The 26,602-nt window shown below is 30.5% G+C and overlaps 4 protein-coding genes across 5 annotated transcripts; 2 read left to right on the forward strand and 2 right to left on the reverse strand.

Moving 5' to 3' along the window:
- Positions 1 to 364: 364 nt before the first annotated feature.
- LOC114166638 (ras-related protein RABD2a-like) lies at positions 365 to 4,066 on the reverse strand. The gene is made up of 8 exons (XM_028051390.1): positions 3,846 to 4,066; positions 2,986 to 3,058; positions 2,467 to 2,514; positions 2,338 to 2,385; positions 2,035 to 2,106; positions 1,780 to 1,935; positions 1,568 to 1,671; positions 365 to 718 (listed from the first exon to the last, which is right to left on the reverse strand). The coding sequence occupies exons 1-8, from the start codon at positions 3,857 to 3,859 to the stop codon at positions 622 to 624; spliced, it is 612 nt and encodes a 203-aa protein (XP_027907191.1). The 5' UTR covers positions 3,860 to 4,066; the 3' UTR covers positions 365 to 621.
- Positions 4,067 to 9,687: 5,621 nt separating this feature from the next.
- LOC114166637 (50S ribosomal protein L4, chloroplastic) lies at positions 9,688 to 13,022 on the forward strand. Its single transcript, XM_028051389.1, has 2 exons — positions 9,688 to 10,683; positions 12,765 to 13,022. Exons 1-2 carry the CDS (start codon positions 9,795 to 9,797, stop codon positions 12,797 to 12,799), a joined length of 924 nt encoding a protein of 307 aa, XP_027907190.1. The 5' UTR covers positions 9,688 to 9,794; the 3' UTR covers positions 12,800 to 13,022.
- A 6,166-nt stretch (positions 13,023 to 19,188) lies between these two features.
- LOC114166196 (uclacyanin-3-like) lies at positions 19,189 to 20,625 on the forward strand. Its single transcript, XM_028050882.1, has 2 exons — positions 19,189 to 19,494; positions 20,090 to 20,625. Exons 1-2 carry the CDS (start codon positions 19,335 to 19,337, stop codon positions 20,467 to 20,469), a joined length of 540 nt encoding a protein of 179 aa, XP_027906683.1. The 5' UTR covers positions 19,189 to 19,334; the 3' UTR covers positions 20,470 to 20,625.
- A 2,596-nt stretch (positions 20,626 to 23,221) lies between these two features.
- Positions 23,222 to 26,068, reverse strand: LOC114166073 (uncharacterized protein At4g14342-like). 2 transcript variants are annotated; one of them, XM_028050728.1, is made up of 4 exons: positions 25,874 to 26,068; positions 25,648 to 25,733; positions 25,403 to 25,526; positions 23,222 to 23,571 (listed from the first exon to the last, which is right to left on the reverse strand). In XM_028050728.1, the coding sequence occupies exons 1-4, from the start codon at positions 25,877 to 25,879 to the stop codon at positions 23,524 to 23,526; spliced, it is 264 nt and encodes an 87-aa protein (XP_027906529.1). In that variant the 5' UTR covers positions 25,880 to 26,068; the 3' UTR covers positions 23,222 to 23,523. The 2 variants fall into 2 exon arrangements, with proteins under 2 accessions (XP_027906529.1, XP_027906530.1); XM_028050729.1 differs by lacking the exon at positions 25,874 to 26,068 and having other exon boundaries at positions 23,275 to 23,571; positions 25,648 to 25,739.
- Between the last annotated feature and the right edge of the window lie 534 nt (positions 26,069 to 26,602).

A 26,602-nucleotide genomic window follows, 5' to 3' on the forward strand; every position in this document is an offset into this window, starting at 1 on the left:
TGTCCGTTATATCAAACAAGGAAAGAAAACTTAATTTTCTTTACTTAATCTTCTTTTCTACTAAACAATCCAAAACCATATACTTTGTTCTATTTTAATTAAAACAAATAATTCTATTTCTATTTTACTTTCCCTTCTTTCTTTCACATTCTTCTCTAAACAAAACCATAGAAGAAACATTGTGCTGATATCTAACCAGGCATTTTATATTTACTTCGACTATTTATATTTATTTATAGATCAAAAAGGCACAATAAGCAAACCGAATGAGCCCAGTGAAACTGATGTTTCACATCACAACCTTTTGTTCTGATGTTGTATGAAACTAAAGCATATTATATAATCACAAAGTGGACACATGTTTGGAAGCAGAGTAAAAATAAAACTAGTATTGCCATGGTAATAAAAATAGACTAAAGTAGGAATAAAGTTTTATCATTAACAAGTACTAAGAAGAAGCATAGCATTCGAGTATATGTAAAGAATGGGATCACCTAGGCCACAATTCCCAAAGCAGAAGACGAATTATGTGACAGTGGTCCACTATTTAGTGAAATAACATACCCCTTACATGCAAAAGGTAAGTGTAGACCAAACAAAATGGATCTCAACACCATCAGGTTAGGAAGAGCAACAGCCACCTTTTTGCCCCACAGGTTGCCCTCTGATCTGCACTGTAGGAGGCCTTGCATTGTTTGCAGATGGTTGGCTTGCCATTCTGCACAAGGGTAAACTTACCATCACAAAAATACTTTGCAAGAACAAGAAAATAAAATCTTCAATTGTTGTTTAGTCATAATTAGGCTACCTTTAGTGGTGGATGAAGGATATATAGCATACATTTCAGGATTTAAATGGAACTTTGGAGAGCTACAGATTGCATAATAACTTAACTATCATTCATGCCTATTTATTTATTTATTTATTTTTGTATGCATCTATATTGACCAACTACAGATTAGCAATTCTGTGTGAATTAGCATCACAAGTGATAAAAAGATGCCATATAGAAAGGTAACTGAGATGCTAAATGTGAAATTTTATGTTGATTGTTTATTTATTCTGAAGAATTTTATGTTGTCTTTCACTTCCAATTTCACAAATCAACAGTCAATGGAAAAAATGCACAGGGTAAATAAGATAAACAGGATTTAACTGGGATGCTAAAGTTTAATTATTCCAATTGGAAATTTTAACTAATTTTTGTCTGAACTTTACCTCCAAGAAAGGTAATGTTTTTAAAATGCTGATTCTCTGTTGATTTAAGGTTTTTGTTTAGTGTTAATTTACAGTATTATCAATTTTATACATGTTGTAACAGTTATCATGTGCTGCTTCATAACTTTAAAAAAATAGATATGTCCTGTATATCAGTGCTTTGAATAAAAAGAGCTAAACAATTGTTTTAGTGCTTCTCTCGGTAGCTAAAAATGCAGTTTTGGTAAAAGATATATCATAAACAAACATTAAACATTAAACAAGCTTAAAGAAGTGTACCGTAGCTTAAGTGATATTGTTTAACATCTGTATTCATCCAATCTATAATAAATAGGAACAGGTACCGTACCTATTCTTGATGGAAGCAGACATGGCCATGAAAGCATCTTCCACATTTGTAGCATCTTTTGCACTTGTTTCCATGAAAGGTATTCCAATTTGATCAGCGAACTCCTGCAATAGGAGAAAAACAAAAGGTGGGTTGAGATGTGCATGTTCAGGAACACGAACATTTTCATGCCAACAATTATAAGCAGAAAGTGATATATGTCAAGGTTTTACTTTAGCTGTGTCATATGAAACAACTCTATTTGATGTCAGATCACTCTTGTTTCCAACCAAAAGTTTGTTAACATTATCACTGGCATAGCGGTCAATTTCACTGAGCCACTGCTTCACATTATTGAAGCTATCTTCATCTGTCACGTCATAAACAATCTGTGAAAGGAACCAGTCAGAGAAGAGTGCAACAAAACCCCCACAAAGATAGGGAACCTTCTATGTTTAAAATCTTAAGCTAAGAAAACCACCACCTACAATGATTCCATGTGCTCCACGATAGTAGCTACTAGTAATTGTCCTGAATCGTTCTTGTCCAGCAGTATCCCACTACAATAGTAAACCAAGTAAGAAAAGCTCAGTCAATACAATCAAGACTTTCAGTGATACTCAGAATCTCATATTGAGTAGTGATACAACATCTTAAAAAAAATGGATCTTCAAAATTAATATAGAAATGAACAACAACAGACACCTCAAAAGATTAAACATATATCACAAGCTTACTGAAATATAACATTAGCAACTAAAAAAGCAATATCAAGACAATCAGATACATACAATCTGTAGTTTAATTGTCTTCCCATCCTGCTCAACAGTGCGAATTTTCTGCACAAAGTAAAATGTAATGATCAGTTGAGCAACAGTCTCAAATGAGTTCAAGTTAAAAAGGTGTTATATTGTACTCACAAAATCAACTCCGATGGTGCTTATGTAGCTCTCAATGTATGAATCATCCTGTAGCGCAGCATTGAAATCATCATCAAAGATAGTAATTTAAAAAAATAGTATTGAGCATTTGTGTACCGTCTCCAAGACAAAACAACATGAAAAATAAAGCATTAAGGTTATAGTCTTCCGCACATAAGGTCACTTCAAACGTACTTTACATAACCACACAAGACCATTTAACTGCACACCATATTTTCACTTAGAAAGACCAATGAGAATACCAAGGGAGAAGAACTCAACAGGTTAAAGGGGATGCCCACCCAAAATAAACCAAAACCAATAATAGAGAATATGCGGGTAACTACTTTTAAGTAAGATGTTAATGTCCATTTCAAATAAGTTTACTCAAAGGATGTAAATCTGTTGGGTAGGAGAGAGAATATAAACTGTATAAGGAGGTGAAAAACGCGGTAAACAAGTAGAAGGAAACAACACAAAAACTACGATATAAAATTAAAAAAAGAGTAGATAACTTACAGCAAATCTTAGAAGAAGGCACGATTTACCAACACCAGAGTCTCCAATTAGGAGGAGCTTGAACAGATAGTCACTGCATAAATAACAGCATCACATGAAGTTTCTCATTTAAATTAGACTGATAATTAGCCGTAAAATCTCACCTCAAAGATCAACTAAGACCATTAAAATCATACACAGACAACAAATGATCGACCACTTGCTCCTTTAATTGAAGTTAAAGAAATATATAAATACAAACAAAAATCGTTACATTCTAATTTGAAATCTGGCACATTAGGTTACGAAAAAAAATATCATCCAGCAATTGTTAATCAGTAATAGTTTTAGTACCCCTCCCAGATTAATTATAGCATGATGATCCCCGTATAAAAATTATAGTCCAAATTATTCAAACCATGAATCCATTTTATTGGATCTAAAATCACTATAAAATACAAACACCCTATCTATATTTTTTTTTTTCAATTCACTCTTATTTCTCAGGTATCCTGATCAAGAGCCAGAGACTAATTCCTCAGTGTAAGAGATTGACAACTTTCGAGAAATTCTTCTACACGCATAGACATATATGAGATCATAGCCGCTTGATCACATGATCTCACATGAGGCCATTTAATTTTCAATTCATTCAAATCACATGCAGATACATATGTTTCTAATATTTGTCAAAAAATAAAAAATAAACCAACCACAAACCAGAAAAATCGATCCAATCTAGGGTTAACAAACAAAAAAATGGAAACCCAGAAACCAACCCATTCAAACAAAATTGGGCACATCCACAGACACCCTCTTGAAAAACAATAACAAAAAGAATCAAATTGTTAGCGCAATCAGGAAGGAGAAACGAAACATACTACTCGGGATTCATATCGGGGAAGCGGCGAAGTCGCCGGAAAATGGAATATTATGGGCGGAGAAGAGGGAGATCCGGTAATCGACGGAAGGCACCAATTCGATGAAGAAAACGTTGGTTTGGGTTGAGAAGAATGAAATGAAAAAGGGATTTTTTAGTTTTTGGTTTGATTTGGGTGCTTTTGAATGGAAATCGTGTGGACCACAGATGAAGGAAGGCTATACGGTGTCGTATTTGGATTTGTTGTTTTTTAAGTTTGGTTTTTATTTGAGGGATGCGTTTGACCATTCACACATGGCAACCGTTGACGCGCTTCCATCAAATTGAATTAATTATTTAAAATAACAACTTAATATAATATTTAAACCACGGTGTATATAATTTTTTAAAAGTTAGATATGTTCTCGATCTTTATATTTAAAAACAGTTTAACATGTTAAAAAATAAATTATAATTAAAAATACATTTTTATTACATTAAATAATATAATTTACTTATTTTTATGAAGAATTAATTAAAAAATATAAAAAATGAAAAAGAATTTATGTTATATTCTAATTTTTGTATATAAATTAAAAAAAATGTAATTAATTAAAAATTTAAATTAAGATATAAAAGAAAATAGTTGTATACTGTTGGATGTTGAAAAGTATAATTATGTATGTTGAATTTGTTAATCTGACTTAAAACTACTTATGTTCACATGTCATTAATTAGCTCAATATTTTGTGTACGTAGAAATGGCTTCTTTATTGTATCCTTAAATGTTACACTTGAATTATATTATATAGGCTTACATTTTTGTAGTAAATTGAATGTCACACATAGATGTTTTATGTGTTTTGCTTTTGTAAGTTATTGTGACTTTTTGTTGTGGGATTATCGTTTGTGTTTTTTATTTTATTTATGTAAGTTATTTTTTGGAAGCTTAAACGAATTATATTGCTACATTTTATTTTTCCTTTTTTTATATATTACTTTGTTTATTGGTTGAAACAATCAAATTGCCTTATTTGATTTATTTGTTTTTACTAATAAAAAATATTTAAATTTTTATATACATATGTTTTAACATAAGATATATAATATAGACGTTTTTTAATAAGACTTGAGTGTTAATCTAAGTAGTCAAATTTAAGACAATTATACTTTGATTAATAAAATAATAATATTTTTTTTTTCTAATTATTTACTCTAAAGTGAAATAGATAGTGGAAATAGAATAAGCTTAATTATAAAAGCATTGATGAAAATTTTGTAAACCGAAAAGTATTATACTCATATTAAAATTAAAGAAAGATTATAAAGAAGACACTTATAAAATGATATTTTTTGAAGTCTTAAAAAGAAAATGTAAAACCAAAACCAAAATCTAATTTGCAAACTACAAATGATGAACACTACACTAGATGTTTCTTTTGATGAAAGAACATCTAAAGAAAACAAGTGAACTAAGAATATATTCAAAGGAGGAATGTAATACAATAAATCAACTATTAAGTTTGTATATCGACAAATTTTACTAAAGGATTCATTACTATCAAAGTTTACCAATGGATCCATCACCAATAATATTTATTGACAAATTCATTAGTAATGCAAAATTATACTTATGTACATTATGACCACAAACTATTGATCTCATATTCAGAATTAAGGTTATTAACGAAATACATTTTATCGAAGAATTATTATCCATCAATAAATATGATATTTTTTTGTAGTGTGTGTACTTTGTTAAATTAGAAGTGATAAGGTATAATACTTATAATTCATTGTGGTTAGTGGAAGCCTTTATAAATTGCAAATGAGAACTTGACGTAACTTGAATTTGGATGAACCAATAGTAACCAATTATATACTACTTTTTTTATTATAGTCTCTCCACACACAGCCACATAAGACATTGACACCACTCTCAACCCAAAACCTTAAGGCAATGGGTTTATGGGTCTTGATTCTTATATAGTGCTCTACTTTCTCATTTTGATACCCATGTTATGAATTATGAAGGATCCAAGAAAGTGTAGTGCAACAAGATAAGTCTTCTAAATTCCCACTATGATTTTTTTTAGTATGGAGGGGAATGAGAGCATACACACAACGATTTGCAAGTTACAAATGAAGAATCATTGATAGTTTATATATTATTGATATGATTTAAGAACGTTTTCCCTTAATCAAGAGTGCAAGAAACAATCATTTGTGATTTAAAGAATCTTGAGATGTTATCTTTGGATGAACTCATACAATTTCTCAAATTATATGAAAAAGTTTCACAATGAGACACTCAAAGGAGTAAAGGCAAGTCCATCACCCTCATTGTTCAAAAGGCTAAAAAGTTTAATCTAATAAAGGAAGTTGAGGTAGCAAACAACATATTAGGCACTTCTTCTTTTCGCAACTTCAAGAGAATGCTCAAAAGGCTTGATGAATATGGAAAGGGTATGATATTCAACCCTAAGGAATATAAGGATCGTGAGGAAAAGGTGGTTTTCTATGATTGTAAAAAGCTAAGATACTTCATCTTAAAATGTATTGAACAACACAACAAGAAGAAGAAAAAAATTTATTTGAGAAAACCTCGATTCCTCTAACTCAAATGATGAAGCTCATATACGTCTCATGGCAGATATTGCATACAATATATTTTAAAATTGTAACTTTAACGAAGAGGTATATTTTAATGATATTCAATCTATTACTCAATCTTATTATGAAGTTATATTTAATACTTCCATAGTTACAATAGTTTTCAAAAATATTAGAAGTAATTTTCAAAGTACTTCTAAAGAGCTTGATAATTTGAAAAATAAGTTTAAACCATTTGACAAAGTCTTTAAAGAAAATCTTGAGCTCAATAATGAGAATTAAAAATTATGTTCAGAGAACCTAAACTTGATATAAAAACTTGAAACTTGAAACTTTCAACACAAAGTTTGAAAAATTAAAGAGAGAAGTAGTTATGAAAACTAAAAGTGTTGGAAAAAGCTATGAAGAAGACGACACAAGCAAAACTATAAATTATATGGTATTTGAAAGACTTTATTGAGAAAAGTCATACTCCAATCAATTATTTATGTCTCGATCTTTTTATAAAAATATCAAAGAGACCATATGATAAAATATGATCAAATTTGAAGAAAAACCTCATAACAAGGCACTTGCATAATTTTATAGTACACTGTTTAGTGACATTCATAAGAAGCAATCACACATATCAACTAATGTGAAATGACCCAATACTTTGTGGATACCTCAAAATAATATAATTCCTCTTGCAAGTATTCTCAATGCAAGACCCCAGTCTTGGAACCTCAACAGTGGATGTTCACGACATATGGTAGACAAAATGTATATGTTCCGAAGTTGAGATGCAAGTAAAGAGGCGATGTAATAGTTGGAGGAAACCAAGATAGGAGGATAATTTGAGTTGGTTGGACATGTATGAAACATTTACTTTCCATTGAAAAAGTATTTTTAGTAGATGGTATGAAACATACCCTACTTAGCATAAGCTAATTGTGACAATTAGTGAAACATTGCTTTTAACAAAGACGGATTTGTAGATTGAAACCATGGCAAAATATTTTTTTTTCTATAAAAAGACAAAAATCTTTATAAAAATATGATCAAATTGTATGGTCATAATATCTTTTTTCTTATGACAATCAAAGAATATCGTTGGATTTAACATAAAAAGTGTGGAAATGGTAGCTTGATATTACTTTCCAATATGTAAAAAGCACAACCTTGTAAAGGGATTTTAGGTAATGTCATTCAAATTCAATATTCTATGTGATAATAACATGATTTTTTGTGTATAACAATTATATAAGCGTGAAATCATTGTAGAGAAATGCTTAGCTATAAAGTTTTAGTCAAAGAATTTGAAAATTATACAAAAGTGTTGCATACAAACAAATGAAACCTCCATGTAAGATGTTCAAAAAGTCTTAGACAATATCTGTTGAAGTCTTATAAGAAAATAAAACATGAACATCTTAGACACAAGTTATATGCCACCAACAAATGATGTATCTTTTGATAAAAGAATATCTAAAGGAAACAAGTTTACCAAAAGCACATCCCCAAGATGATTATGACACAATGCACACAATCAGAGTTCATATTATTGAAATGGTGTTATGAGAAGTACAAAGAGTTAGTTCTCAAGTGAGTATTCACCAAAGTCTTACATCAAGTAATATGAAGAAGAGAGGAGCAAAAAAGTACTATAAAAATAAAGAATTGTTTTTGGAGTTGTCACCACAACTCAATAAGTCTCTCTTGGGTGTATGAGGAACTTCGATAGCTGTGTCATTGAAGGGTTTGTAGTTTTGTCCATAAAAAATTGTATGAAGGTTTGTAATTTTTGCCCGAAAAATTACATTTTTTATTGATTATTTGAGGATGTAGACCTTGGCGTGCCAAAACACATTAAATTTTTTGTGTGCTTTTAGTTATTTTTTTGCTCTTATTTATGGATGTGCTTCCACTTGAAGATATTATTTTCTTAGTGCGTGATTCCCAACACAAAGAATTAATAAAGAAAAATATTTTCCTCTTTACTAGTACAATAATCAAAGATGTTAATATTAGTTCAAGCATGACGGTTTAAAGTGTTGACATAAGGCAAACCATAACATGCAATCTTCATCATTTTGGTTTAAGATGTCTATAAAAGGGAAGTTTCTCCATGCAAATCAAACTAATGATTCAAACATACATTTATGTCACGCATAAATGTTGCATGCAAAATATTTCTTCAACCTACTAAGTACTTTAGATATTTTTGTGTCTTGTAGACATAACATGATACTTTTTTGTAAATCCTTTGCTGTTTTGAAGTTAAGGCTCAACAAGGAGTGTATTTTTGTAATATTCTTTTATGAGAGAGTTTTTTTCTTACAAAACAACTTTATCGTTATATTGTTTGAAAAAACTGTGTACTAAATCTAAATACCTTGTACTTTATACGTAATCTTGAAAGAAAAAAATTAATAACTAGAATAATCTTTATATATTCAAATATATTTTTCACTATAAATTAATTCAAACTATCATTATGTAAATTTTCGGTAATGCGTCTCAATCGGAGAAAGAGGTCCTAAAGTAAGTTTGTAAGCGATGGTCTTTCTTTTAAGTGTTTATAATAGATGATGTTAGATGATTTTATGAATTTAATTATTATATATATATATATTAAAAAAATATTAGATCGTATATTATAACATTACATATTTGATTTTATAATCTTTTCGACATTCAAAATTATATTTTACGTATGCATTTATAACATGATAATTCTCCAAAACACTTTTAAGAAAGAAAAGAAATAAACTTTTCTCTTTAACTAAAATTAAACGACTAATTTGTAGAAATCTCATCATATTAATTTATTTAAAAATATTATTTATAATTCAAGGATTAGTTCATAGAAAACTCTTATTCTTAATATTTACTTCTTATTTTCTTCTCCCATGTGTGTTTATTCAAAATTTTATCTAACCATATGTTTAACATGAGTTTTATAAAAAAAAAAGAAGTAGAATTTATCTAATTGAGTAACAAATTGTATGCACAAAATTTAATATTAAAGACTTTTAAATTTTAATTTCATTAGTAATTCATTAAATTTCTAAAAATATTTAAATATAGGATATTTTTCTAGGTTGAGATGAAACTCCTCGTTATGCTAGTTAAATATAACTTGAGTAATAATCTTAAGAAAATGATCTCTTTATTGTATGAGATAAAATAAAAATAAATTAATATTTTCATTTTTTTAAAATTCAGAAAAAAACAAACAAAAATAAAAGTGCTTATGAACTTAACTTCCACTTGTTACAAACACAGACAGCACCCCTAAATGTTATCTATAACGGATAGGATAGGAATAGCAAAACTGTGACTCTAAATTCTGCAGAGTCTGAGTCTTCGCCGGAAAATGGCTTCTGTGTTCCTCACAACCGCTACAACCGCCACAACCCCAACCTCTCTTTCCTTCACCTCATCCTCCATTTTTCTCTCTTCACACCAATTCCACATTCACAAATTTAACTTTCCAATTCTGCCCCTCAAATCCACCACCACCACCTCCCTCTCAATCTCCTGCAAGGCTTCTCCCATTCCCGTTCTTAATTTCTCCGGCGAGAAGGTCGGCGAGTCCTTCCTCGACCTGCGCTCCGCGCCGCCCTCAACCGCACGCGCCGTAGTCCACCGTGCCGTCGTCACTGACCTCCAGAACAAGCGCCGCGGGACGGCCTCCACGCTCACTCGCGCCGAGGTCAGCGGCGGAGGTCGGAAGCCCTACCCGCAGAAGAAGACCGGACGCGCGCGCCGTGGCTCCAACCGGACGCCGCTCCGGCCTGGTGGAGGCGTCATATTCGGGCCCAAGCCGCGCGACTGGAGCGTGAAGATTAACCGCAAGGAGAAGCGGCTCGCGATCTCCACCGCGGTGGCCAGCGCCGCGTCGAGCGCTGTCGTGGTGGAGGACTTCGGGGCGGAGTTCGCGGAAAAGCCAAGGACGAGAGAGTTCATAGCGGCGATGAAGCGGTGGGGGCTGGACCCGAAGGAGAAGGCGATGTTCCTGATGACGGAGGTGCCGGAGAACGTGAGGTTGTCGAGCAGGAACATTGGGACTCTGAAGATGCACACGCCCAGGACGCTGAATTTGTTCGACATTCTGGATGCGGAAAAGCTGGTTCTCACGCAGGGTGCGGTGGATTATTTGAACCAGAGGTATGGGGCTGATTACTTGGGGAGTGATGATGAAGATGAAGAAGAAGAAGATGATTATGAGGGTGGCGAAGAAGGTGTGGTGGATGGTGAAGAAGGTAAATCATTGGTATTATAAACCTGATGAATTATTCTTGTTAGTCCACATTAAAATAACCATTCACACAACAATATTTAGAGATCTTAGAGGTGTTTGTAGAGAAGTTCTCAAATATGCTTCAAGCTTGTATACAAGTCACTTTTAGCTTGTGGAGAAGTTATTTCCATTTCTTCTTCTAAGATTTTCTTTTAAGTTTTGAAAAAAATATAGATAAATGTAGCCAATGTGGTTTGTGTTAAGTTTGTGGAATGTCCAAAATCCTTGATACTACGCTGTGGACTGTTTTTTGAAACCTCAATAGTAGTGAATGATGATGAAGTAGTTGTTGTTGCTTGACTTGATTGCAGTTGCATAGTTGGTTTTAGTTTCCTATGATGGTTTAGAATAGCAGTTTGCAACCGCAACTGCTATTGCAATTTTTTAGGTTTATGCAACTGCATTGCGATCACAGTTGCAGATAAGGTTCTAGATTGTTGTCAAGGTTGCGGTTTTGTTGTGTTTCTCGATATCGTAGAAATTTTTGGACAAGTGGGACTGAAGTGTTTGAAATAGTGGTTGTTGAGACTCCATAGGTCTTGATGTTGCAAGTGTTATCGCGGTTGAGGACTTTTTTAAAATTTAAAACCTTGGTTGTATTGCATTTCTTCTGTCAGGGGATTGTGAAGAAAGTAATGGTTGATTTTATATCTGTTATAAATTATAGGGTAAGATGTGTTTGAAGTCTATTAATTTTCGGTTAAAATTAGTGAGTTCTTAAAATTTTCAAAATAATAATAATAATCAGTCCTCACATTTTGATAGGTTAAGTTCACTACTCCCTCAAGTACTCAAAGTTCAATAAAGAATACAAAATTCACCAATTATAAAAAAAGTATGAGAAACAAAAATCATTGTTCTTAAAATACATGGACCGAAACTAATGAAATTTGAGCGACTGGAAACACATTGTACTTTATTATAATAATGAATGATGATGTTACTGGTGTTCTTTGGCTAGATTGTGATTACATAGTTGGTCTTGGTTTTCTATGATAGTTTCAAATTGCTCTTTTGAGGTTTATGGTGCATTGCAACCATGGTTGCGGCCAAGGCTTTAAATTATGGTCAGTGTTCTACTTTATGAACAAATGCAGCTGATGTGGCTGCAATTGCACTTGTGTTGACCCCTGAAATCTGGATGTCGCAGTTGCAATTGTGACTGTTATTTTAAAACCTTGGCGCAGTAGCTGCATATCGGCTGCTGGTTTCCAAGGAAGTACGGAGACTTCAAACTGCATTTGTGTTGGACATGAATTCATGTTGGATGTTTCATGGACACTATGTCAATAGAGATGAGAATATCACCATTATTAGATAAGCTGTAGTAGTATTTCATTTTGTGTATAAAGTTCTCCACAAGTACTTTTAGGAAAATAAAATAAGAAGGAAAAATTAATGAACTTCATTTGATTTGTGTTTTGTGTTAATTTTATGTTTGTGTTATGGTCATGTCATATCTGTAGTTGGTTTCCCGTGGTGTTTTACCCCCTTCTAGTTGGATTGATATGATATATGTGGGAAACTCGGTTACTTGTGCTTGTATATTGTGAAGCATTTGATAAACCTGTTTGATGCCTGGCATGCCAACAATTTTGTGCCTATTGGAAACTGAGACTTATATTGCAGGCAATGTGAATTTTGCCACTATTGGTAATCATTTTATGTTGTGTGGTGTTCATGTTTCTGCATTTTTTATTGCTGAGAAGACTCTGATATTGTTTTTAAAAATATTCTCCTGGAAAAGTGTCTCACCTATATTTGAAGCCATTGCTCACCATTACTTGGATTCAAGTTACATTTTGTCTTTACAAAATTATCCTCTCGGGCCATTTAAAAGATTTGAAGTCAATGCATTTCAGTATAGTTGCTTAAATCTCAGTTTGATAGTCGTTCAGTCTTGAGGATGTTTGTACACGTTTCACTGCACATTCATTAATCAACCGAGGATCTACTTTATGTTACAAATAATGTTTGTAAAAAGAGCTAATGATGTGTCTGAGTGAAAGGTTTCTGACCTTATTTGCTTTATATTTGGGACAGGACCTGCCACAGAGGATAGTGATGTGGTGAATTGAGGATTTAAAGTCTTCTTTGTGCCATTTTATAGAGGAAATTGCTGATGCGGGGAATTGAAGGTCTAATGTCTTATTTGTACCAATTTATGTCTCTTCCCTTTCCATCTCGTAGGGATCCTTTATCCTGGTAATGGTAGCCTGTAAGGATATTTGCTTTTGCCCTATTTATAATCAATTGTTTTGTATAATTTTTTTTGCATGCTGTTTCTCTCTTCCTTGGAAATTATTTTCTTTTAATAGATTCTGTACTGTTTTTTTGTGTTGTTATCTATTGAGTATTAAAAATACACTATATTAGTACTTTAAATATTTTTATAATATATTTTAAAATGTCAAAATTAGTGGTAATCAATGTATTATAGAGTGGTAATCAATGTATTGTAGAGACACAAGAGAGAAACAACACAGGAAAATCTAATAGAGAATTCAAATATCCAAATTCCTTGCTTGTTTGTAGCTTGAAAAGTGGAAGCTTATATTATCCAAATCAATAAATGAGAAGAGAAGAGAATGGTTGGTCTAGGATAGTAAGAATGAGTTGGGTGAGAGAAAACTAGGAACCCAAATTTCACTTGGTTCAAACTTTTTAATTGTTGAGAAATATGTGATATTGATAGTTATTTACTTATAAATTAAATAGAAATTAAGCAAATGTAGATGTAAAAATAAATCCTATATCCTAAGTCAATTTATAATTTCTTTTTATGTATACAATTTTAAAATTTATTTTGTAATCATACACATGGTTATTGAAATAATTATAGTAATAACAATAGAGATAAAAAAAAGTAGGGAATAGTATTCCTTATAATTGCTTTTTTTATAAATGATTACTTTTCTTTGATTTATTATTTACCAATATAATTACTATATTTATAAACATTTTAAGTATTACATTTGTTGTTCACAAATCAATAATTTAAATTATATAAAACACTCACCACTATTTTTTTTTTCTATTTTTTTCTTTACTTTTTAATGAAACTTTCCAAATAAATATTACAAAAATAAATTATTTCAAAATTATAAATGCTAATGTTGTTAACCATTTTTTCTTGTTTACGTATTTTCTAGATAGTTATTACTTAAAATATACTTTTGAAATAATTATTTTCAAAATTATTATATTCAATAATTATTTTTTAAATAACATTAAAAATATGTTTTGCAAATAAATTTTTTGGAAAAACTATTTTTAAAAATTTAAAATTGTAAATTCTCCTTCCTTCAGTTTTAAATAATAAAACTTTCTATCAAAATTTGGAGTAATATTTTTAGTAAACTTACACTCGATCAAGTTTAGGAATCGATTTTCCAAAAATTGAATTATGAACTGTTACAATAGATCTTCCTATTTAAGTAATTATTAAGCATGTATGCTATTGGGTGAAATAAAGATAAAAATTTGTTATTTTGAAAAAGAAAAAAATTACAATGAGAGCTCTGGCAAAAGGGGAAACCAACACGAAGCTCCAATTTCAAAATTTTTCCAATTAGATGCAAAGCAAAAGATTTTGACTATGTTCAAGTCAAAATTAATAAATAAATTCATAATAAATGACAGTTTGCAATTGATTGATAGTGCAAAGCTGATTTGCATGGTCATGATATATCCTATTTTATGTTTTAAAAGGGACACTAATAAAAAAAAATATTTGCTTTAATTCATAACACCTTAAAATAAAGGGTTAAATATATTTTTGTCCCTCAAGTTTCAATGAATTTTAAAATTAGTCTCTCTTAGAAACTTTATATCAATTTAGTCCTTTATCTTTAGAAATGCGTGGATTTAGTCATTCTTTCTAAATTTTATTAAGTTTATTTGACATTTTAAACACATTGTATGATAATATTTGAGTTAACATTAAAGCAAAAATGTGTCAAACGGTGTAAATAATTAAATACTAGGCTTAAATAGTCATTTGGTCCTAGTTTTGGTCAACTTTTTTCACTTTGGTCATACTTTTGAAATTGTTTTCAATTTGGTCATACCTTTCGTTAAATGTTTTCAATTAAACCATTTTCCTTAACTCCGTCTAAATGGTTAACGGAATAGTGGCCAGCGTGGTTCTTTTCTGTGACGTGGAGCACTGTTCAGTGACGTGTCTGTTAATTTACTATGCTGACCATTTAATTGTAATTGCAACATTTAGGGTTTAAGGTTAATTGAATGAGGTTTAGGGTTCTGTTTGTAGAATTGGGGATTTGTTCGTCGATTTGGGGATATCCTACAATTGCCCCTTCCAGATCAATTTCTGCCATCCAATATTGACGCTAATCTTTGAAGAATCGTTCGTGGAGGGTTGAAGGTGTTTATCGCAGAGGTAGGTTTTGGTTTAGGGTTTGATTTTTGCTGACTATTGTTTGGGATTAGTGTTAATGATTAAGGTTAATGATTAAGGTTAATGATTGCACACCACTATAATGTCTCTGCAATCGCAAATTGGTGGTGAGCCTGAAACCCTAGAACCACCATGGCATGAATTCCAAGTTCGGTGAACCCAGCTATTGCAAGAAGAGGAAGATGTCCCGCGAGACATTCCTATTCAGCTGAAGATGGATGGAAGACAACCACATTTCAAAATCACACAAACCCTAACTTTCAATTATAACATCTAGTTTATGCATACAGTGGAAACGAACACGTCACTGAACAACAATCCACGTCACAGAAAAAGACCACGCTGACCACTGTTCCGTTAACAATTTAGACGAAGTTAAGAAAAAGGAGTTAATTGAACAAATTTAACGAAAGATAGGACCAAATTGAAAACAATTTTAAAAGTAGGACCAAAGTAAAAAAAGTTGACCAAAACTAGGACCAAATGACTATTTAAGCCTAAATACTATCATGAAATGTGCTTGAAACGTCAAATAAATTTAATAAAATTTGGTTAAAAGGACTAAATTTACGTATTTTTTAAAATGAATGACTAAATTTGTCGAAAGTTTTGAAAATAAACTAATTTTAAATTTCACTGAAACTTGAGACCAAAAACATATTTAATCCTAAAATAAAAATAAACAAAAATCCGTTTATATTTATGAAAAGTAAAAATATAATAACAACCATACATTAATATACGATGATTAATTATGGCAATAATTAGGTCAAACTTACTTTTTTTTACAAGAGCATAACAATTTAAATATTTTCCAATCAAAATAAACCATTGATTGGATATGATCTTATTTTCCTTGATATGAGATAAAGACATAACCAAACTTGCATTCTATTTTTTCCTTTGAGACCTATTTTCACAACCTTACTTTTTTGGATTCATGCATGTGTGTGATGTGTGTGTATTCATTCATCATATTTATATTTATTAATAGAAGTGTGTAGTGTGGTCCTACAATGCTGCCTTCATCATTCCCTTAGAGCTGTCAAATTCTCAACCTACTCCTACTTGCTTTCTACTTTTCATTTCAAAATTGTTTTTTTTTCTTTTTTAAACATAAAACTTTCTTATGTGCTTATCCATCCTTTTTTTTCATTGTTAAATAATCTTTTGACTTTTTCTTTTATGTACTTTCATTACTACTTACTTTAACCTATATCAACACAAAAAATAATTAATATTCTCCTTTATTACATCACATCACGTAATTATTATTGTTATTTTGTTTCTATATTTATAACGATTCAATGTTCGTTCTTCATTTATATCTGATTGAATATGGTCTATATATTTTTTTAAAAAAAAGTTCAATATGATTTCTTATATTAGATTAATGTTAGCGTTATTTCTCTCATTTTATCTCTAAGATTAGACAAATAAATAAGTAAAAAAGTGAAAGATTATATTAGCAATGTTTTGTATATACCTTGATCTCAAGGAGAATTATTTTTTGTCGTTATTCCAAACTAATCTCCATAACATGATGTAAAGTATCTTAGTATTAGGTGGCAATAACTACCACTAATTAATTAAAATAATAATAATAATGTTTAAGCATGGTGGTTTAGGTATATACAATTATCCCACGTTCGTAGTTCTTGCTTTGTTTATGTTGCTTCACATGTTTGGTAACTTTTGTGTGTTCAGCTGGAGTAAATAATGAGATAAATTAATTATATATTTATATATATTATTGAAAACATATACATTAGCTTGCTCATCAATTTTAAATTGCTTTCCAAAAATATGAAGTTTATTAAAGAAAAAACATTTTCAATGGTCGATAAATAAAATTGAAAAAGTAAAGTTTTGCATGTTTTTCACTAAAATTGAGTTGTTTTCATAATTTTGTTGTATAAATTCTAAAATGTTGCTTGCATAATTAGACAATGTAAGCACACCCATGTATAACAATATTACAACAGTTTGTAGAATCAAAAGTTAGGATAAGATAAATTATGTAATAGTACATATTTAGTTATTTGCTGATAAAAGAAAATATATTTAATGAAAGAATTAAAATATTTTAAATAGGTTGAGTAGATATATTTTGAAGTTTTATGCAAAAGATTAAGATAATGCATACGCTTCCACATGGCAAGATTATAATAATTTGACTCAGATTTGGTCATCATAACACACACAAATATGTTCTAAAAGCTTGCAATGTGAGGATTGAAAAAAAAAATGGAAAAAAATTGGGAAAAAAATAAAAAATAGAGAATATGTTGACAATTCTTTGCTTCTGTCCTAGTTATTCCCTTCGCTAGAAACAATCATTCAGAACAATAAAATTCATTTCTATAATTTAAAAGAATATATATATATATATATATATATATTTTTTTTTTTTTTTGTTCCCTTCAAAAGAATAATACATTAAAAAGCTATTAATATTTCTTTAAAGTTTTGTTTGGTGAAAAGGGGAAGTAAGTTGATGGAAATAAAATGGACGAGTTAAAATAAACTAAAATGAAATTGAAAAAAAAATTAAAAATTAAAAAAGTGAGAAAAATAAGGGAAAAATTATGTAAAACAATGGTTTAGAATTATTTAAAGTAGGTGAAGATGGTGACTGCAATCTAAAAGTTGACAACCACGAATATAAAGTTGATGTATATATATATACATACAATTGGCATTACTATGGCATGATGGTGATGCATAATTAACAATTTTTCTACGTTAATGCCTGCCTCTATTAATTCCTGTTTTATAGAATATTGAACCTTTGGTTTGAATATTCAACTCTCACAACATTTCCAGCAACATAGCATGTGCTTTTATCCCTTAGATATTGGTTTATATCCCTTTTTATGTTCAAAATCTCATATAGGATAACTTTATATTATTTAAAAAGGTTAAATATGTTTTTAGTTTCTTAACTTTCAACGAATTTTGAAATTAATCTATTTCAAAATTTTAGACCAATTTAGTCATTCATTTCTCGAAATATGTGAATCTAGTCCTTTTAATCAAATTTTGTTAGGTTTATTTAACGTTTCGTATATATTTCAAGATTGTATTTTAGTTGTTTATACTGTTTGACACATTTTTGCTTTAATGTTAAGTAAAATACTATTATGAAATGCGCTTGAAATGTCAAATAAACCTAACAAAATTCGATTAAAATGACTAAATTCACGTATTTCGAAAGATGAAAGACTAAATTGGTTCAAAGTTTCAAAATGGACTAATTTCAAGATTCAATAAAAATTAAGAAACCAAAAACATATTTAACCCTAATTAAAAGGTCAAAAATCTTATTGAATTATGTTTAAAGTTAGTTTTCTAATATAGTATCACAACTATTTAAAAATTTTCAAATAAAATTTATTGTTTGTTGAATTCTATTATATCATAGGTTATCAAACCAACCATAATATTTTGTTTCACACTAAAGAAAACCAATGAAAAATATATTGACATGATCAGAGGAATCGGTAATCTTACATCAATCATAAATAAAATGAATTTATATTGCATATAAGTGAATACAAGCACAACATAATTTAATAGTATAATATTTTAATGAAAAATGATACTTTGACACCCCAAACTTACCACTTTCATTACCACTTTCATAGGTTACAAGTTAATTAGTCTTGGGTTACACCTTAATTTTAAGGTGGTAAAAAAAGTGGTAAGTTTGGGGTGTCAACCTATCATTACCCTATTTTAATTTTGAACATAAACAACAATAAGTTAGTTAATTAATGATGTTGTTCCAAACATTCTAGTATTGTGCTAACTTAGAAATTTATATATGCTCCACTTAAACTAAATTAATATATTATATATGTAGTTTTATCTGTCATAATTCTCAAATTTCACCATGTTTCTTCATAGACCAGCTATGCCAGTTTCCAATTTGAGATTTGTACGTTAGCTTCCAAGAAGAAATTATGGGAAAAGAATCTGAATGCATTAGGTAGAAGAAAGAGGGTGACAGAGTCAATAACCACTCACTATTTTATCCACATATATTTATACAAAGTTGGTGACACAGTAAGTAAATGGAGTTGGTGTTATATATATAACCCTCCTCGCACACCATTTTCTTGTCACTGCCAAAGCTTCCTCCAATCACAACCTTAAACCTTAAACCTTCTTCTTCTTCTCAGAAAATAGACATGGCAAAAGCAATTGCAGCTTCTTTCTTGCTTCTGATGCTGGCTTTTCCCACTGTCTTCGCTGTTGACTATGATGTTGGTGACACGAGTGGATGGGCCTCAGGGGTTGATTACACCAATTGGGTCTCTGGCAAAACTTTCAAAGTTGGTGATAATTTGGGTAAGTCTAAGACCGTTTAAATACTCGTTTTTCTTTTCACTATTTGGTCTAAAATGGTTTAAATATTCCTTCTTCTTTCTATGCATCTTATTTAAGACGGTTTAAATACTCTTTCTTCTTTTCATGTAAAATAATTTAGGGTTAACTATGTTTTTGTAACTTTCAGTGAATTTTGTAATTAGTTCATTTCGAAACTTTGAATCAATTTAGTCTTCCATCTTTCGAAATACGTAGATTTAGTTCTTCTAATCAAATCTTATTAGGTTGATTTGATGTTTCGTACGCATTTCAGGATTCTATTTAAGTTGTTTATACCGTTTGACATATGTTTGTTTTAATGTTAAGTCAACTACTATTATGAAACGCGGTTGAAATATCAAATAAATTTAATAAAATTTGATTAAAAAACTAAATTCACGTATTTTGAAAGATGAAAAACTAAATTGGTCCAAAATTTCAAAATAGACTAATTTTAAAATTCACTAAAAAATTAATGGACAAAAACATATTTAACGGAATAATTTATTTCTGATGGTTAAGATTTTTATCATGCTAAAGCTAACTAATTTGTGATTTCTTATGTTGAAAAAAACAGTGTTCAAGTATGATTCGAGCCATGAAGTTGATGAGGTTAACGAGAATGGCTACAGCAGTTGCAGTTCAAGCAACCTCATCAAGAACCACAATGATGGAAACAGCAAGATTGCATTGTCTTCAACCGGAAACAGGTACTTCATATGCCCAAGGCCAGGGCACTGTGCCGGAGGAATGAAGCTTCAGATCAATGTGGTGGCCGCCAACTCCACCACCCCTTCGACCCCTTCAACACCTTCTTCTCCGCCGTCTGAGTCAGGTTCTCCTTCCACCACCAACACCACTTCACCGCCGTCAAAGCCCAACGGAGCGGTTGCAGTTTCCGGCAGCATTGGGCTTCTGGCGGCTGCTTCGGCGGTTGTTCTTGGTTTCATGGGCTAGGGAAGAGACAGTGCTGTTTTTTCATCTTTATTCATCGATATGTTTTTTTTTTTGAGTTGCTGTGAGCTTCATTTGATTCACATGTTTGCCTCATCTTCTTCATGTCTATCACCCTTTGACTTAAGAAAATGACATTTTTCTTCAACTTTTCCTTTCTATTTCATTTAATTATAGGGTTATGTTATGTAATCTTAAAAAATAAAATCATTTTATTCTGCCATCCAATTATAGATATTTATAGTAGTTATTTAGAAAAAAATATAGCAACAATAATTCTGATTAATTGATAAAATCAAATTTTTTATATTAAAAAGATGATTAATTGATAAAAATGGGATAAAAATTACATAATAAAATTATAAATAAATTTTTATTTTAGAAAATAAAATAATCAAATTCATAATTGCGTTTGCATTCATTATAATGTATATAGTGGATGTTTGTTTGATTAAATTGATGGAAAATTGATTAAAATTAATTTTCTAATACAGAATCGGTATGTACGTGTTAGTAAATTGTTCTAATCCAATGGGTTGATAAAATGATTAGATATATTTGAATTTTGCGGTTGGAATGATTTATATAGCGAAAAGTTGTGATAAGATTAAAACTTTTTCTTTTCACTTTCTATTATACCTACGATGATGGTGTCGTTTTCTTTATTTTGTTTTGTCATCTTTCAGTTAACAATTATTGACCATGAAACAATTCCAATGCATTTAAGTGGTGGTCGTTTTCACAAGGAAGAAATAAAATAGATATATTTTAAAAAAACGAGTTTTAAGAAAAAAATGCACTTTCTCCTCTTTTTTTTTTTTTTTCTTATTTTAATTTTGTCCTTTCGTTTAAAATATTTGAACTCATGTGAGCAAATAATCAACTACTACAGTTAAATATTTTGGTGATAAACTAAAGCACCATGTTTTTTTCTTATTAAGAATACAACTGGCATAAACTCATTAACACTTATTTTTTAATTACTACTTATAGATTAAGCCAACCACTACCACTACCACATGCTTATCACTTTCAATATTAGCCTTCGTGTTGAACTTTTATTTGTTGATAATTATTATTTATTTGCCAAAAGCTCAGTGCAATAATATATATTCTGTTGACAACCATGAAGTTGGTAGACTTGAAATTCTGTAAATAAAATTTTAAATTCATTTATTGTCAATTAAAAAATATGTTTGATAGAAGAAATCTCACTAAAATCAGTTCGGCAGATACTTTTAAAAATTAACTATAAATAAAATCACATTACAAGAAAATCATATTATATATATATATATGTAAAGGTATTTTTGTGAATTAAAGTTTAACGGATATGTGTATCTACGGGTACGGATACTATAATATCCGTGCCCGTCATGTTAACCTGCAAATATAAAAAATACTCGTATCCACAGATAGCGGGTATCCATTTTTAATATTCGTTTCCTATCCATTACAAGTTTTATTGGGTACGGATTTTTTTAACGTCCCTAATAACAACTAATATCACATGTATATAAACTCCAAATTGAAAAGATAATACTATATTCTTGTGGATGAGTAATGGTGCAAATTAAATATTGTTGGTACCTTTATTCTTGGGATTATGTGTATGCATAAAGGCACATTTTCCAAATTTAAAATGGCTTAAAGAAAACTAGATGGATTAGTTAGGTATGGTCAAATTAATTATAAACTCTAATCACACAATAGGTCAAAGTGTGGATAACAAGTTTCAAACTCAGAAAATGCATTCCACAAAAGTCATGTGGTCCTACACCATCTACCACTTTTTACTAGTTCCTATATAGTTTATATAATGAGAATTTGCAACTCCTCCACCACCATAATTTAATTAACCTATAATTCTAGGTCTCCCAATATAGATTAAATTTTAATTTACATGTAAGTTTTTCAATTATTAAGTTTTAATGTCAACACTCAGACTAAAATATTGAAGTTTTATGGGTATTACAAAGACATTGGTAAAAGACTTTGCCGGCAAATTATACTTAGTTAACCTAATCTTAAGATTTACATTATGAATTACATTTTAGTTTACATGTAAGCTTTTCAATTATGGAGTTTTAATGTCAAGATTTATCTAAGACAAGGATATTAAAGTTTATAGAGAAGTTGATGACGACTTTACCAACAAAGTGTAACTTAATTAACCTAACCATAAGACTCATAATATGAAATAAATTTTAATTTACATATTTATAAAGAATACAAGGGATATTCAAATTCATTTATAGAACAATAAATTTATAAAAATTTTAATTTACATGTACTTTTTTATTATGAAGTTTTAATCTCAAGACTTTCTTGAATAGGAATATTAAAATGGATACTTACAGAAAAGTTAACGGACCACTTTGGGTGAATAGTTTAAATTCCTTCACCTCATTAAATTTCTTCTCCCACCCTATCAAAAGTTTCCAAAAAATGTTTTCTCTAAAAGGATATGTTTGACTTCTGAAAAAAAAAAATTCTGAATCGTTTATTGTATTTGAAAAAATAAATTCCTGAAAATATCGGGTGGGTGCAGGAAGAAAACGATGAGGTACAGGAAGTAATTTCCAAATATTAATAGCCCTTCAAGGTCTAAAAGAACAACCAGAACATATCAGCTAGGACAATTGCTTTCTGCACCTTATCATTCTCTTCCTGTATCCAATCATTTTATTTAAATGCATGTATTGAACTATTCTAACCAATGAAGTTGATGTTGGGAGTAGCAGTGCGATAATGCTTTCAAAAAAGGAAGTCATTATTAAAATTTCCGAAGGAAATAATTACTACATAAAATCCGTTGCGAATACAAGGTTCGTTCAATCTAAAGGGCACCATTTAAGAAACACAGACAAAATTAAGATCCAACAATAAACTAAACATATTTTGAAAAATTTTCAAGCTCCATAACAACTACTTAAGCATCCACAAGCCAAAGAAAGATCACTACAATATGTAATCAAGGACAACCATCTGTTTACTCTATCAGATAACAAACACAACACAATACATTGTCAAATACTACATAAACTGTACTTGTGATTAATCATCTTCTCTTTCTGGAGGTAATCCACAAGGCAGGAGCATTTTCTGCACCAAAGATAGAATTTGTCATATAACTTATAAGGAAAAGATGATGACTTTGTAGACTACACTAAAGAGAAGGTTAACAGGGTCTGGATTCTCTGTTGATTTTTGGTGTTGTCCCTCTGATGGACCTTCAAAATATACTGATATTGGTATATTAAAAAAAGTTTTTAATATATTTTAGAATATCAAAATCAATGTATTTTGAAAACACAACAAAGAAACAATGCTAAAGATCCAGCAGAGAATCCAAGTTCAGGATAACATGACAAGAAAAAATTCAGAGAAGGGTCATGCTATAACTACTCTTTAGATAATTGTAAATTATACTTCTTGCTTGCTAATTCCTTTCAGAATTCCAGCCCCCCCCCCCCCCCCCCCCTCCCCTCTCGATTGGATTAGGATGAATAAACATGTTGCAGGTTCAGAGACACCACAAAGCTCTGAATTAAGAAGATTCACATTGCTCAAATGCTACATAATTGTGGTATAGGGTGGTCACTTTTATGAATGTATGTGCTGAAATTATGATGTTTCATTGAGCGAAGGGAGACTATGAATAATACCCTATTCATATTGTGATGTTTTACTGTTTTAACGACACATAAGCACACTAAACCTCCCTTACACAATTATACTAACAAAACACTCCTGATCCTAAAGAGCACATAGCTTCTTAAAGACAGCATAAACCCCTCTAAGATAAGACTATCTAAGATGTGATGTGGTAAGATATTGCAGATATTCTAGGATAAAAGCAAGATACTGATGGATATTTTTTTATGATATAACATTATGATCCATCATGTTAGATCCACAACCCATATTGGGCCAACACAAAAACTCTACTAAAATAACAGGATAAGCAAACAATAACGGCAGCAGTCAACAACTTCAGCAGAAAAGCATCACAAGTAACAAGTGATTTTCTTTTCACCATTGTCTCAAAAGTCCATAGACAACATGTTTGGCAGAAATTAATATATTTCACTACAAAGAAATGTTAGTAACGCACTCTTGTCTATGCTATTGGGCAAAATTAACTTGAGACACTTCAGTTACACCAGTAACTGTTCCCACTCTTCGTTCATGAACTCTCCCAATACATTAGAACACTGAAAAGAAAAGTGTACTGCTAGCATTTGTCTTTTACTAAGATGACAGTGAAACAAACTACTGGACATAGATAAAGACCTGACTTAATATCAAAGCTAGAAGACTATTGGGTTTTTATGAAGGAAGACACCAGGAGATTTGTCCCCAATGAGTTGTGAAGAAGACATAAGGGATAAGAGACCAGGACACCATTTCGAATTCAAAATTTTATGACAATGAGTTTACTAGTTCTTTTACTTATATATTAGTCATTTTACTCAGTTTTACCATATGTGTGACTTTCAACTCAGCTTGAACTCTTAACAATCTCTTCAATCTCTTCGTCAGGCGTGAGTCTCTTCACATTGGAACACATAACTCTCTAACACGAGTATCTTAGTGGTAAAAAACCCTTAAACTTTAGGTTCCTTCACCTACTTTATACCATAATTGTCGAGTCATCACCAGAATGAACCATAGGCTCTGCTCTGATACTACTGTCAGTTTTTCTCGGGAGATTCAGTCCTAATATGTTGTGAACAAGCCTATATAAAAGACTATGCCAATAAGTTCATGGGTTCTTTTACTTGTATATCAGTCATTTCACTCATTTTTAGAGTGGGACTTCCAATTCACTTGAACTCTTACCAAAGACAAGACACATCTATTATAAAGCAGAGACAAAAAATGCAACTAAGTTGAAGGGGAAAAAAAATGTCCACAGAGAAAGAGAAATAACCTGCATAAAACTATAGCGTTCCCTTCCAATAGATTCATTTTCAGCAATAGAAAAGTATGCCAGTAAAGGGTAGTGGCCAATGTATGACGCATAGCTATCACGCTGAATGTTCACTGCCCATTCACTGCACACACATTACAGGCAAGAAAAAACAAACGATTGGCAAATAATTTATAAAAAAAATGGAAAAAGGAAAACAAAAATTGAGAATGAATTTTGGGGAAAAGAATGAGAGCGAAACTGACAATCTGTTCATATCGGCATGACCAGTTCCAACATATTTGGCTTGGAGATGCTCGAGCTGAGAGTTGATGTTAAACCTATCACTGGCCTGCATAAAACGCCCAAATTTATTTTGGTACCCAAATTTCAAAACCCTAATTAACTCTAATTCACCCAGGGATAGGAAAATTGATAAGTAAAATAACAATTGTATTGCAGGATTTGAAAGAAATTGGGAAAAGAGTGTACCTGCATGGTGTCGGATTGATGGGTTCAATTGAGTTGCTATAGACCAAATTACTCTCTCCCAATTCTTAGGGACAGGGAAGAGAGGGTTTTCCAAGCTTTAAGATTTAATGTTTGCTCATCACTTCTTCCTCGTATAGTGTGGTTGGTTTCGATATCTTTCGATAATTAAAACTACGATAAGATACTCGTATAATTCTTTATTTTATTTATCTAATACAATAAATTCATATGTAAATTATTTGAAAGTTATTGTAAAAGACAAAAGATATAATAAATAATAAATAAGTTTAAAGAAAAAAAAGAGAGAAAGGAATAAACATTTATTCAAAATTATGTCATATTAAAGATAAAGATAACGTAAATAAATTTGACCATTTATATTGATAGGTCGTTCTTCTTTATCTTGTTTGTTTTAAGTGTTTTTTTTTTCTTTTGTGATGCATCATCCTCTCTCTCTATATTTTTTTATTTTTAATTATATTTCTAATTCTGATAATTTGAATTTTTTTTATCTTATCATGCATGTCACTTGCTCATGTGTCACAACATATTATTTTATTATTTTTAAATTTTATAATTTAAAATTTTTAAAATTTTAATTTGAATTTATATAAATATAAAATTATGATTTTGTGAAATATAAAATGATGATATGTTTTTAACTTTTATTTAAATAATAAAATCGTGATTATATAACTATACAAATTCGGATTAAAATAATAACTAAAA

This window comes from Vigna unguiculata, chromosome 10, assembly GCF_004118075.2.
Source record: "Vigna unguiculata cultivar IT97K-499-35 chromosome 10, ASM411807v1, whole genome shotgun sequence".
NCBI classification, from domain to species: domain Eukaryota; kingdom Viridiplantae; phylum Streptophyta; class Magnoliopsida; order Fabales; family Fabaceae; genus Vigna; species Vigna unguiculata.

Excerpts from the sequence above, each read along its gene's own strand:
- LOC114166638 (XM_028051390.1), bottom strand. Across the intron at positions 1,936-2,034 it reads GTGGAGCACATGGAATCATT|ATTGTTTATGACGTGACAGA; the intron begins GTAGGTGGTGGT and ends TTCCTTTCACAG. Across the intron at positions 1,672-1,779 it reads TTTCATATGACACAGCTAAA|GAGTTCGCTGATCAAATTGG; the intron begins GTAAAACCTTGA and ends CTCCTATTGCAG.
- LOC114166637 (XM_028051389.1), top strand. The coding sequence starts at position 9,795 with ATGGCTTCTGTGTTCCTCACAACCGCTACAACCGCCACAACCCCAACC. Across the intron at positions 10,684-12,764 it reads TGTGGTGGATGGTGAAGAAG|GACCTGCCACAGAGGATAGT; the intron begins GTAAATCATTGG and ends TATTTGGGACAG.
- LOC114166196 (XM_028050882.1), top strand. The coding sequence starts at position 19,335 with ATGGCAAAAGCAATTGCAGCTTCTTTCTTGCTTCTGATGCTGGCTTTT. Across the intron at positions 19,495-20,089 it reads CAAAGTTGGTGATAATTTGG|TGTTCAAGTATGATTCGAGC; the intron begins GTAAGTCTAAGA and ends TGAAAAAAACAG.
- LOC114166073 (XM_028050728.1), bottom strand. Across the intron at positions 25,527-25,647 it reads CATGCCGATATGAACAGATT|TGAATGGGCAGTGAACATTC; the intron begins GTCAGTTTCGCT and ends ATGTGTGTGCAG. Across the intron at positions 23,572-25,402 it reads AACGCTATAGTTTTATGCAG|AAAATGCTCCTGCCTTGTGG; the intron begins GTTATTTCTCTT and ends TCTTTGGTGCAG.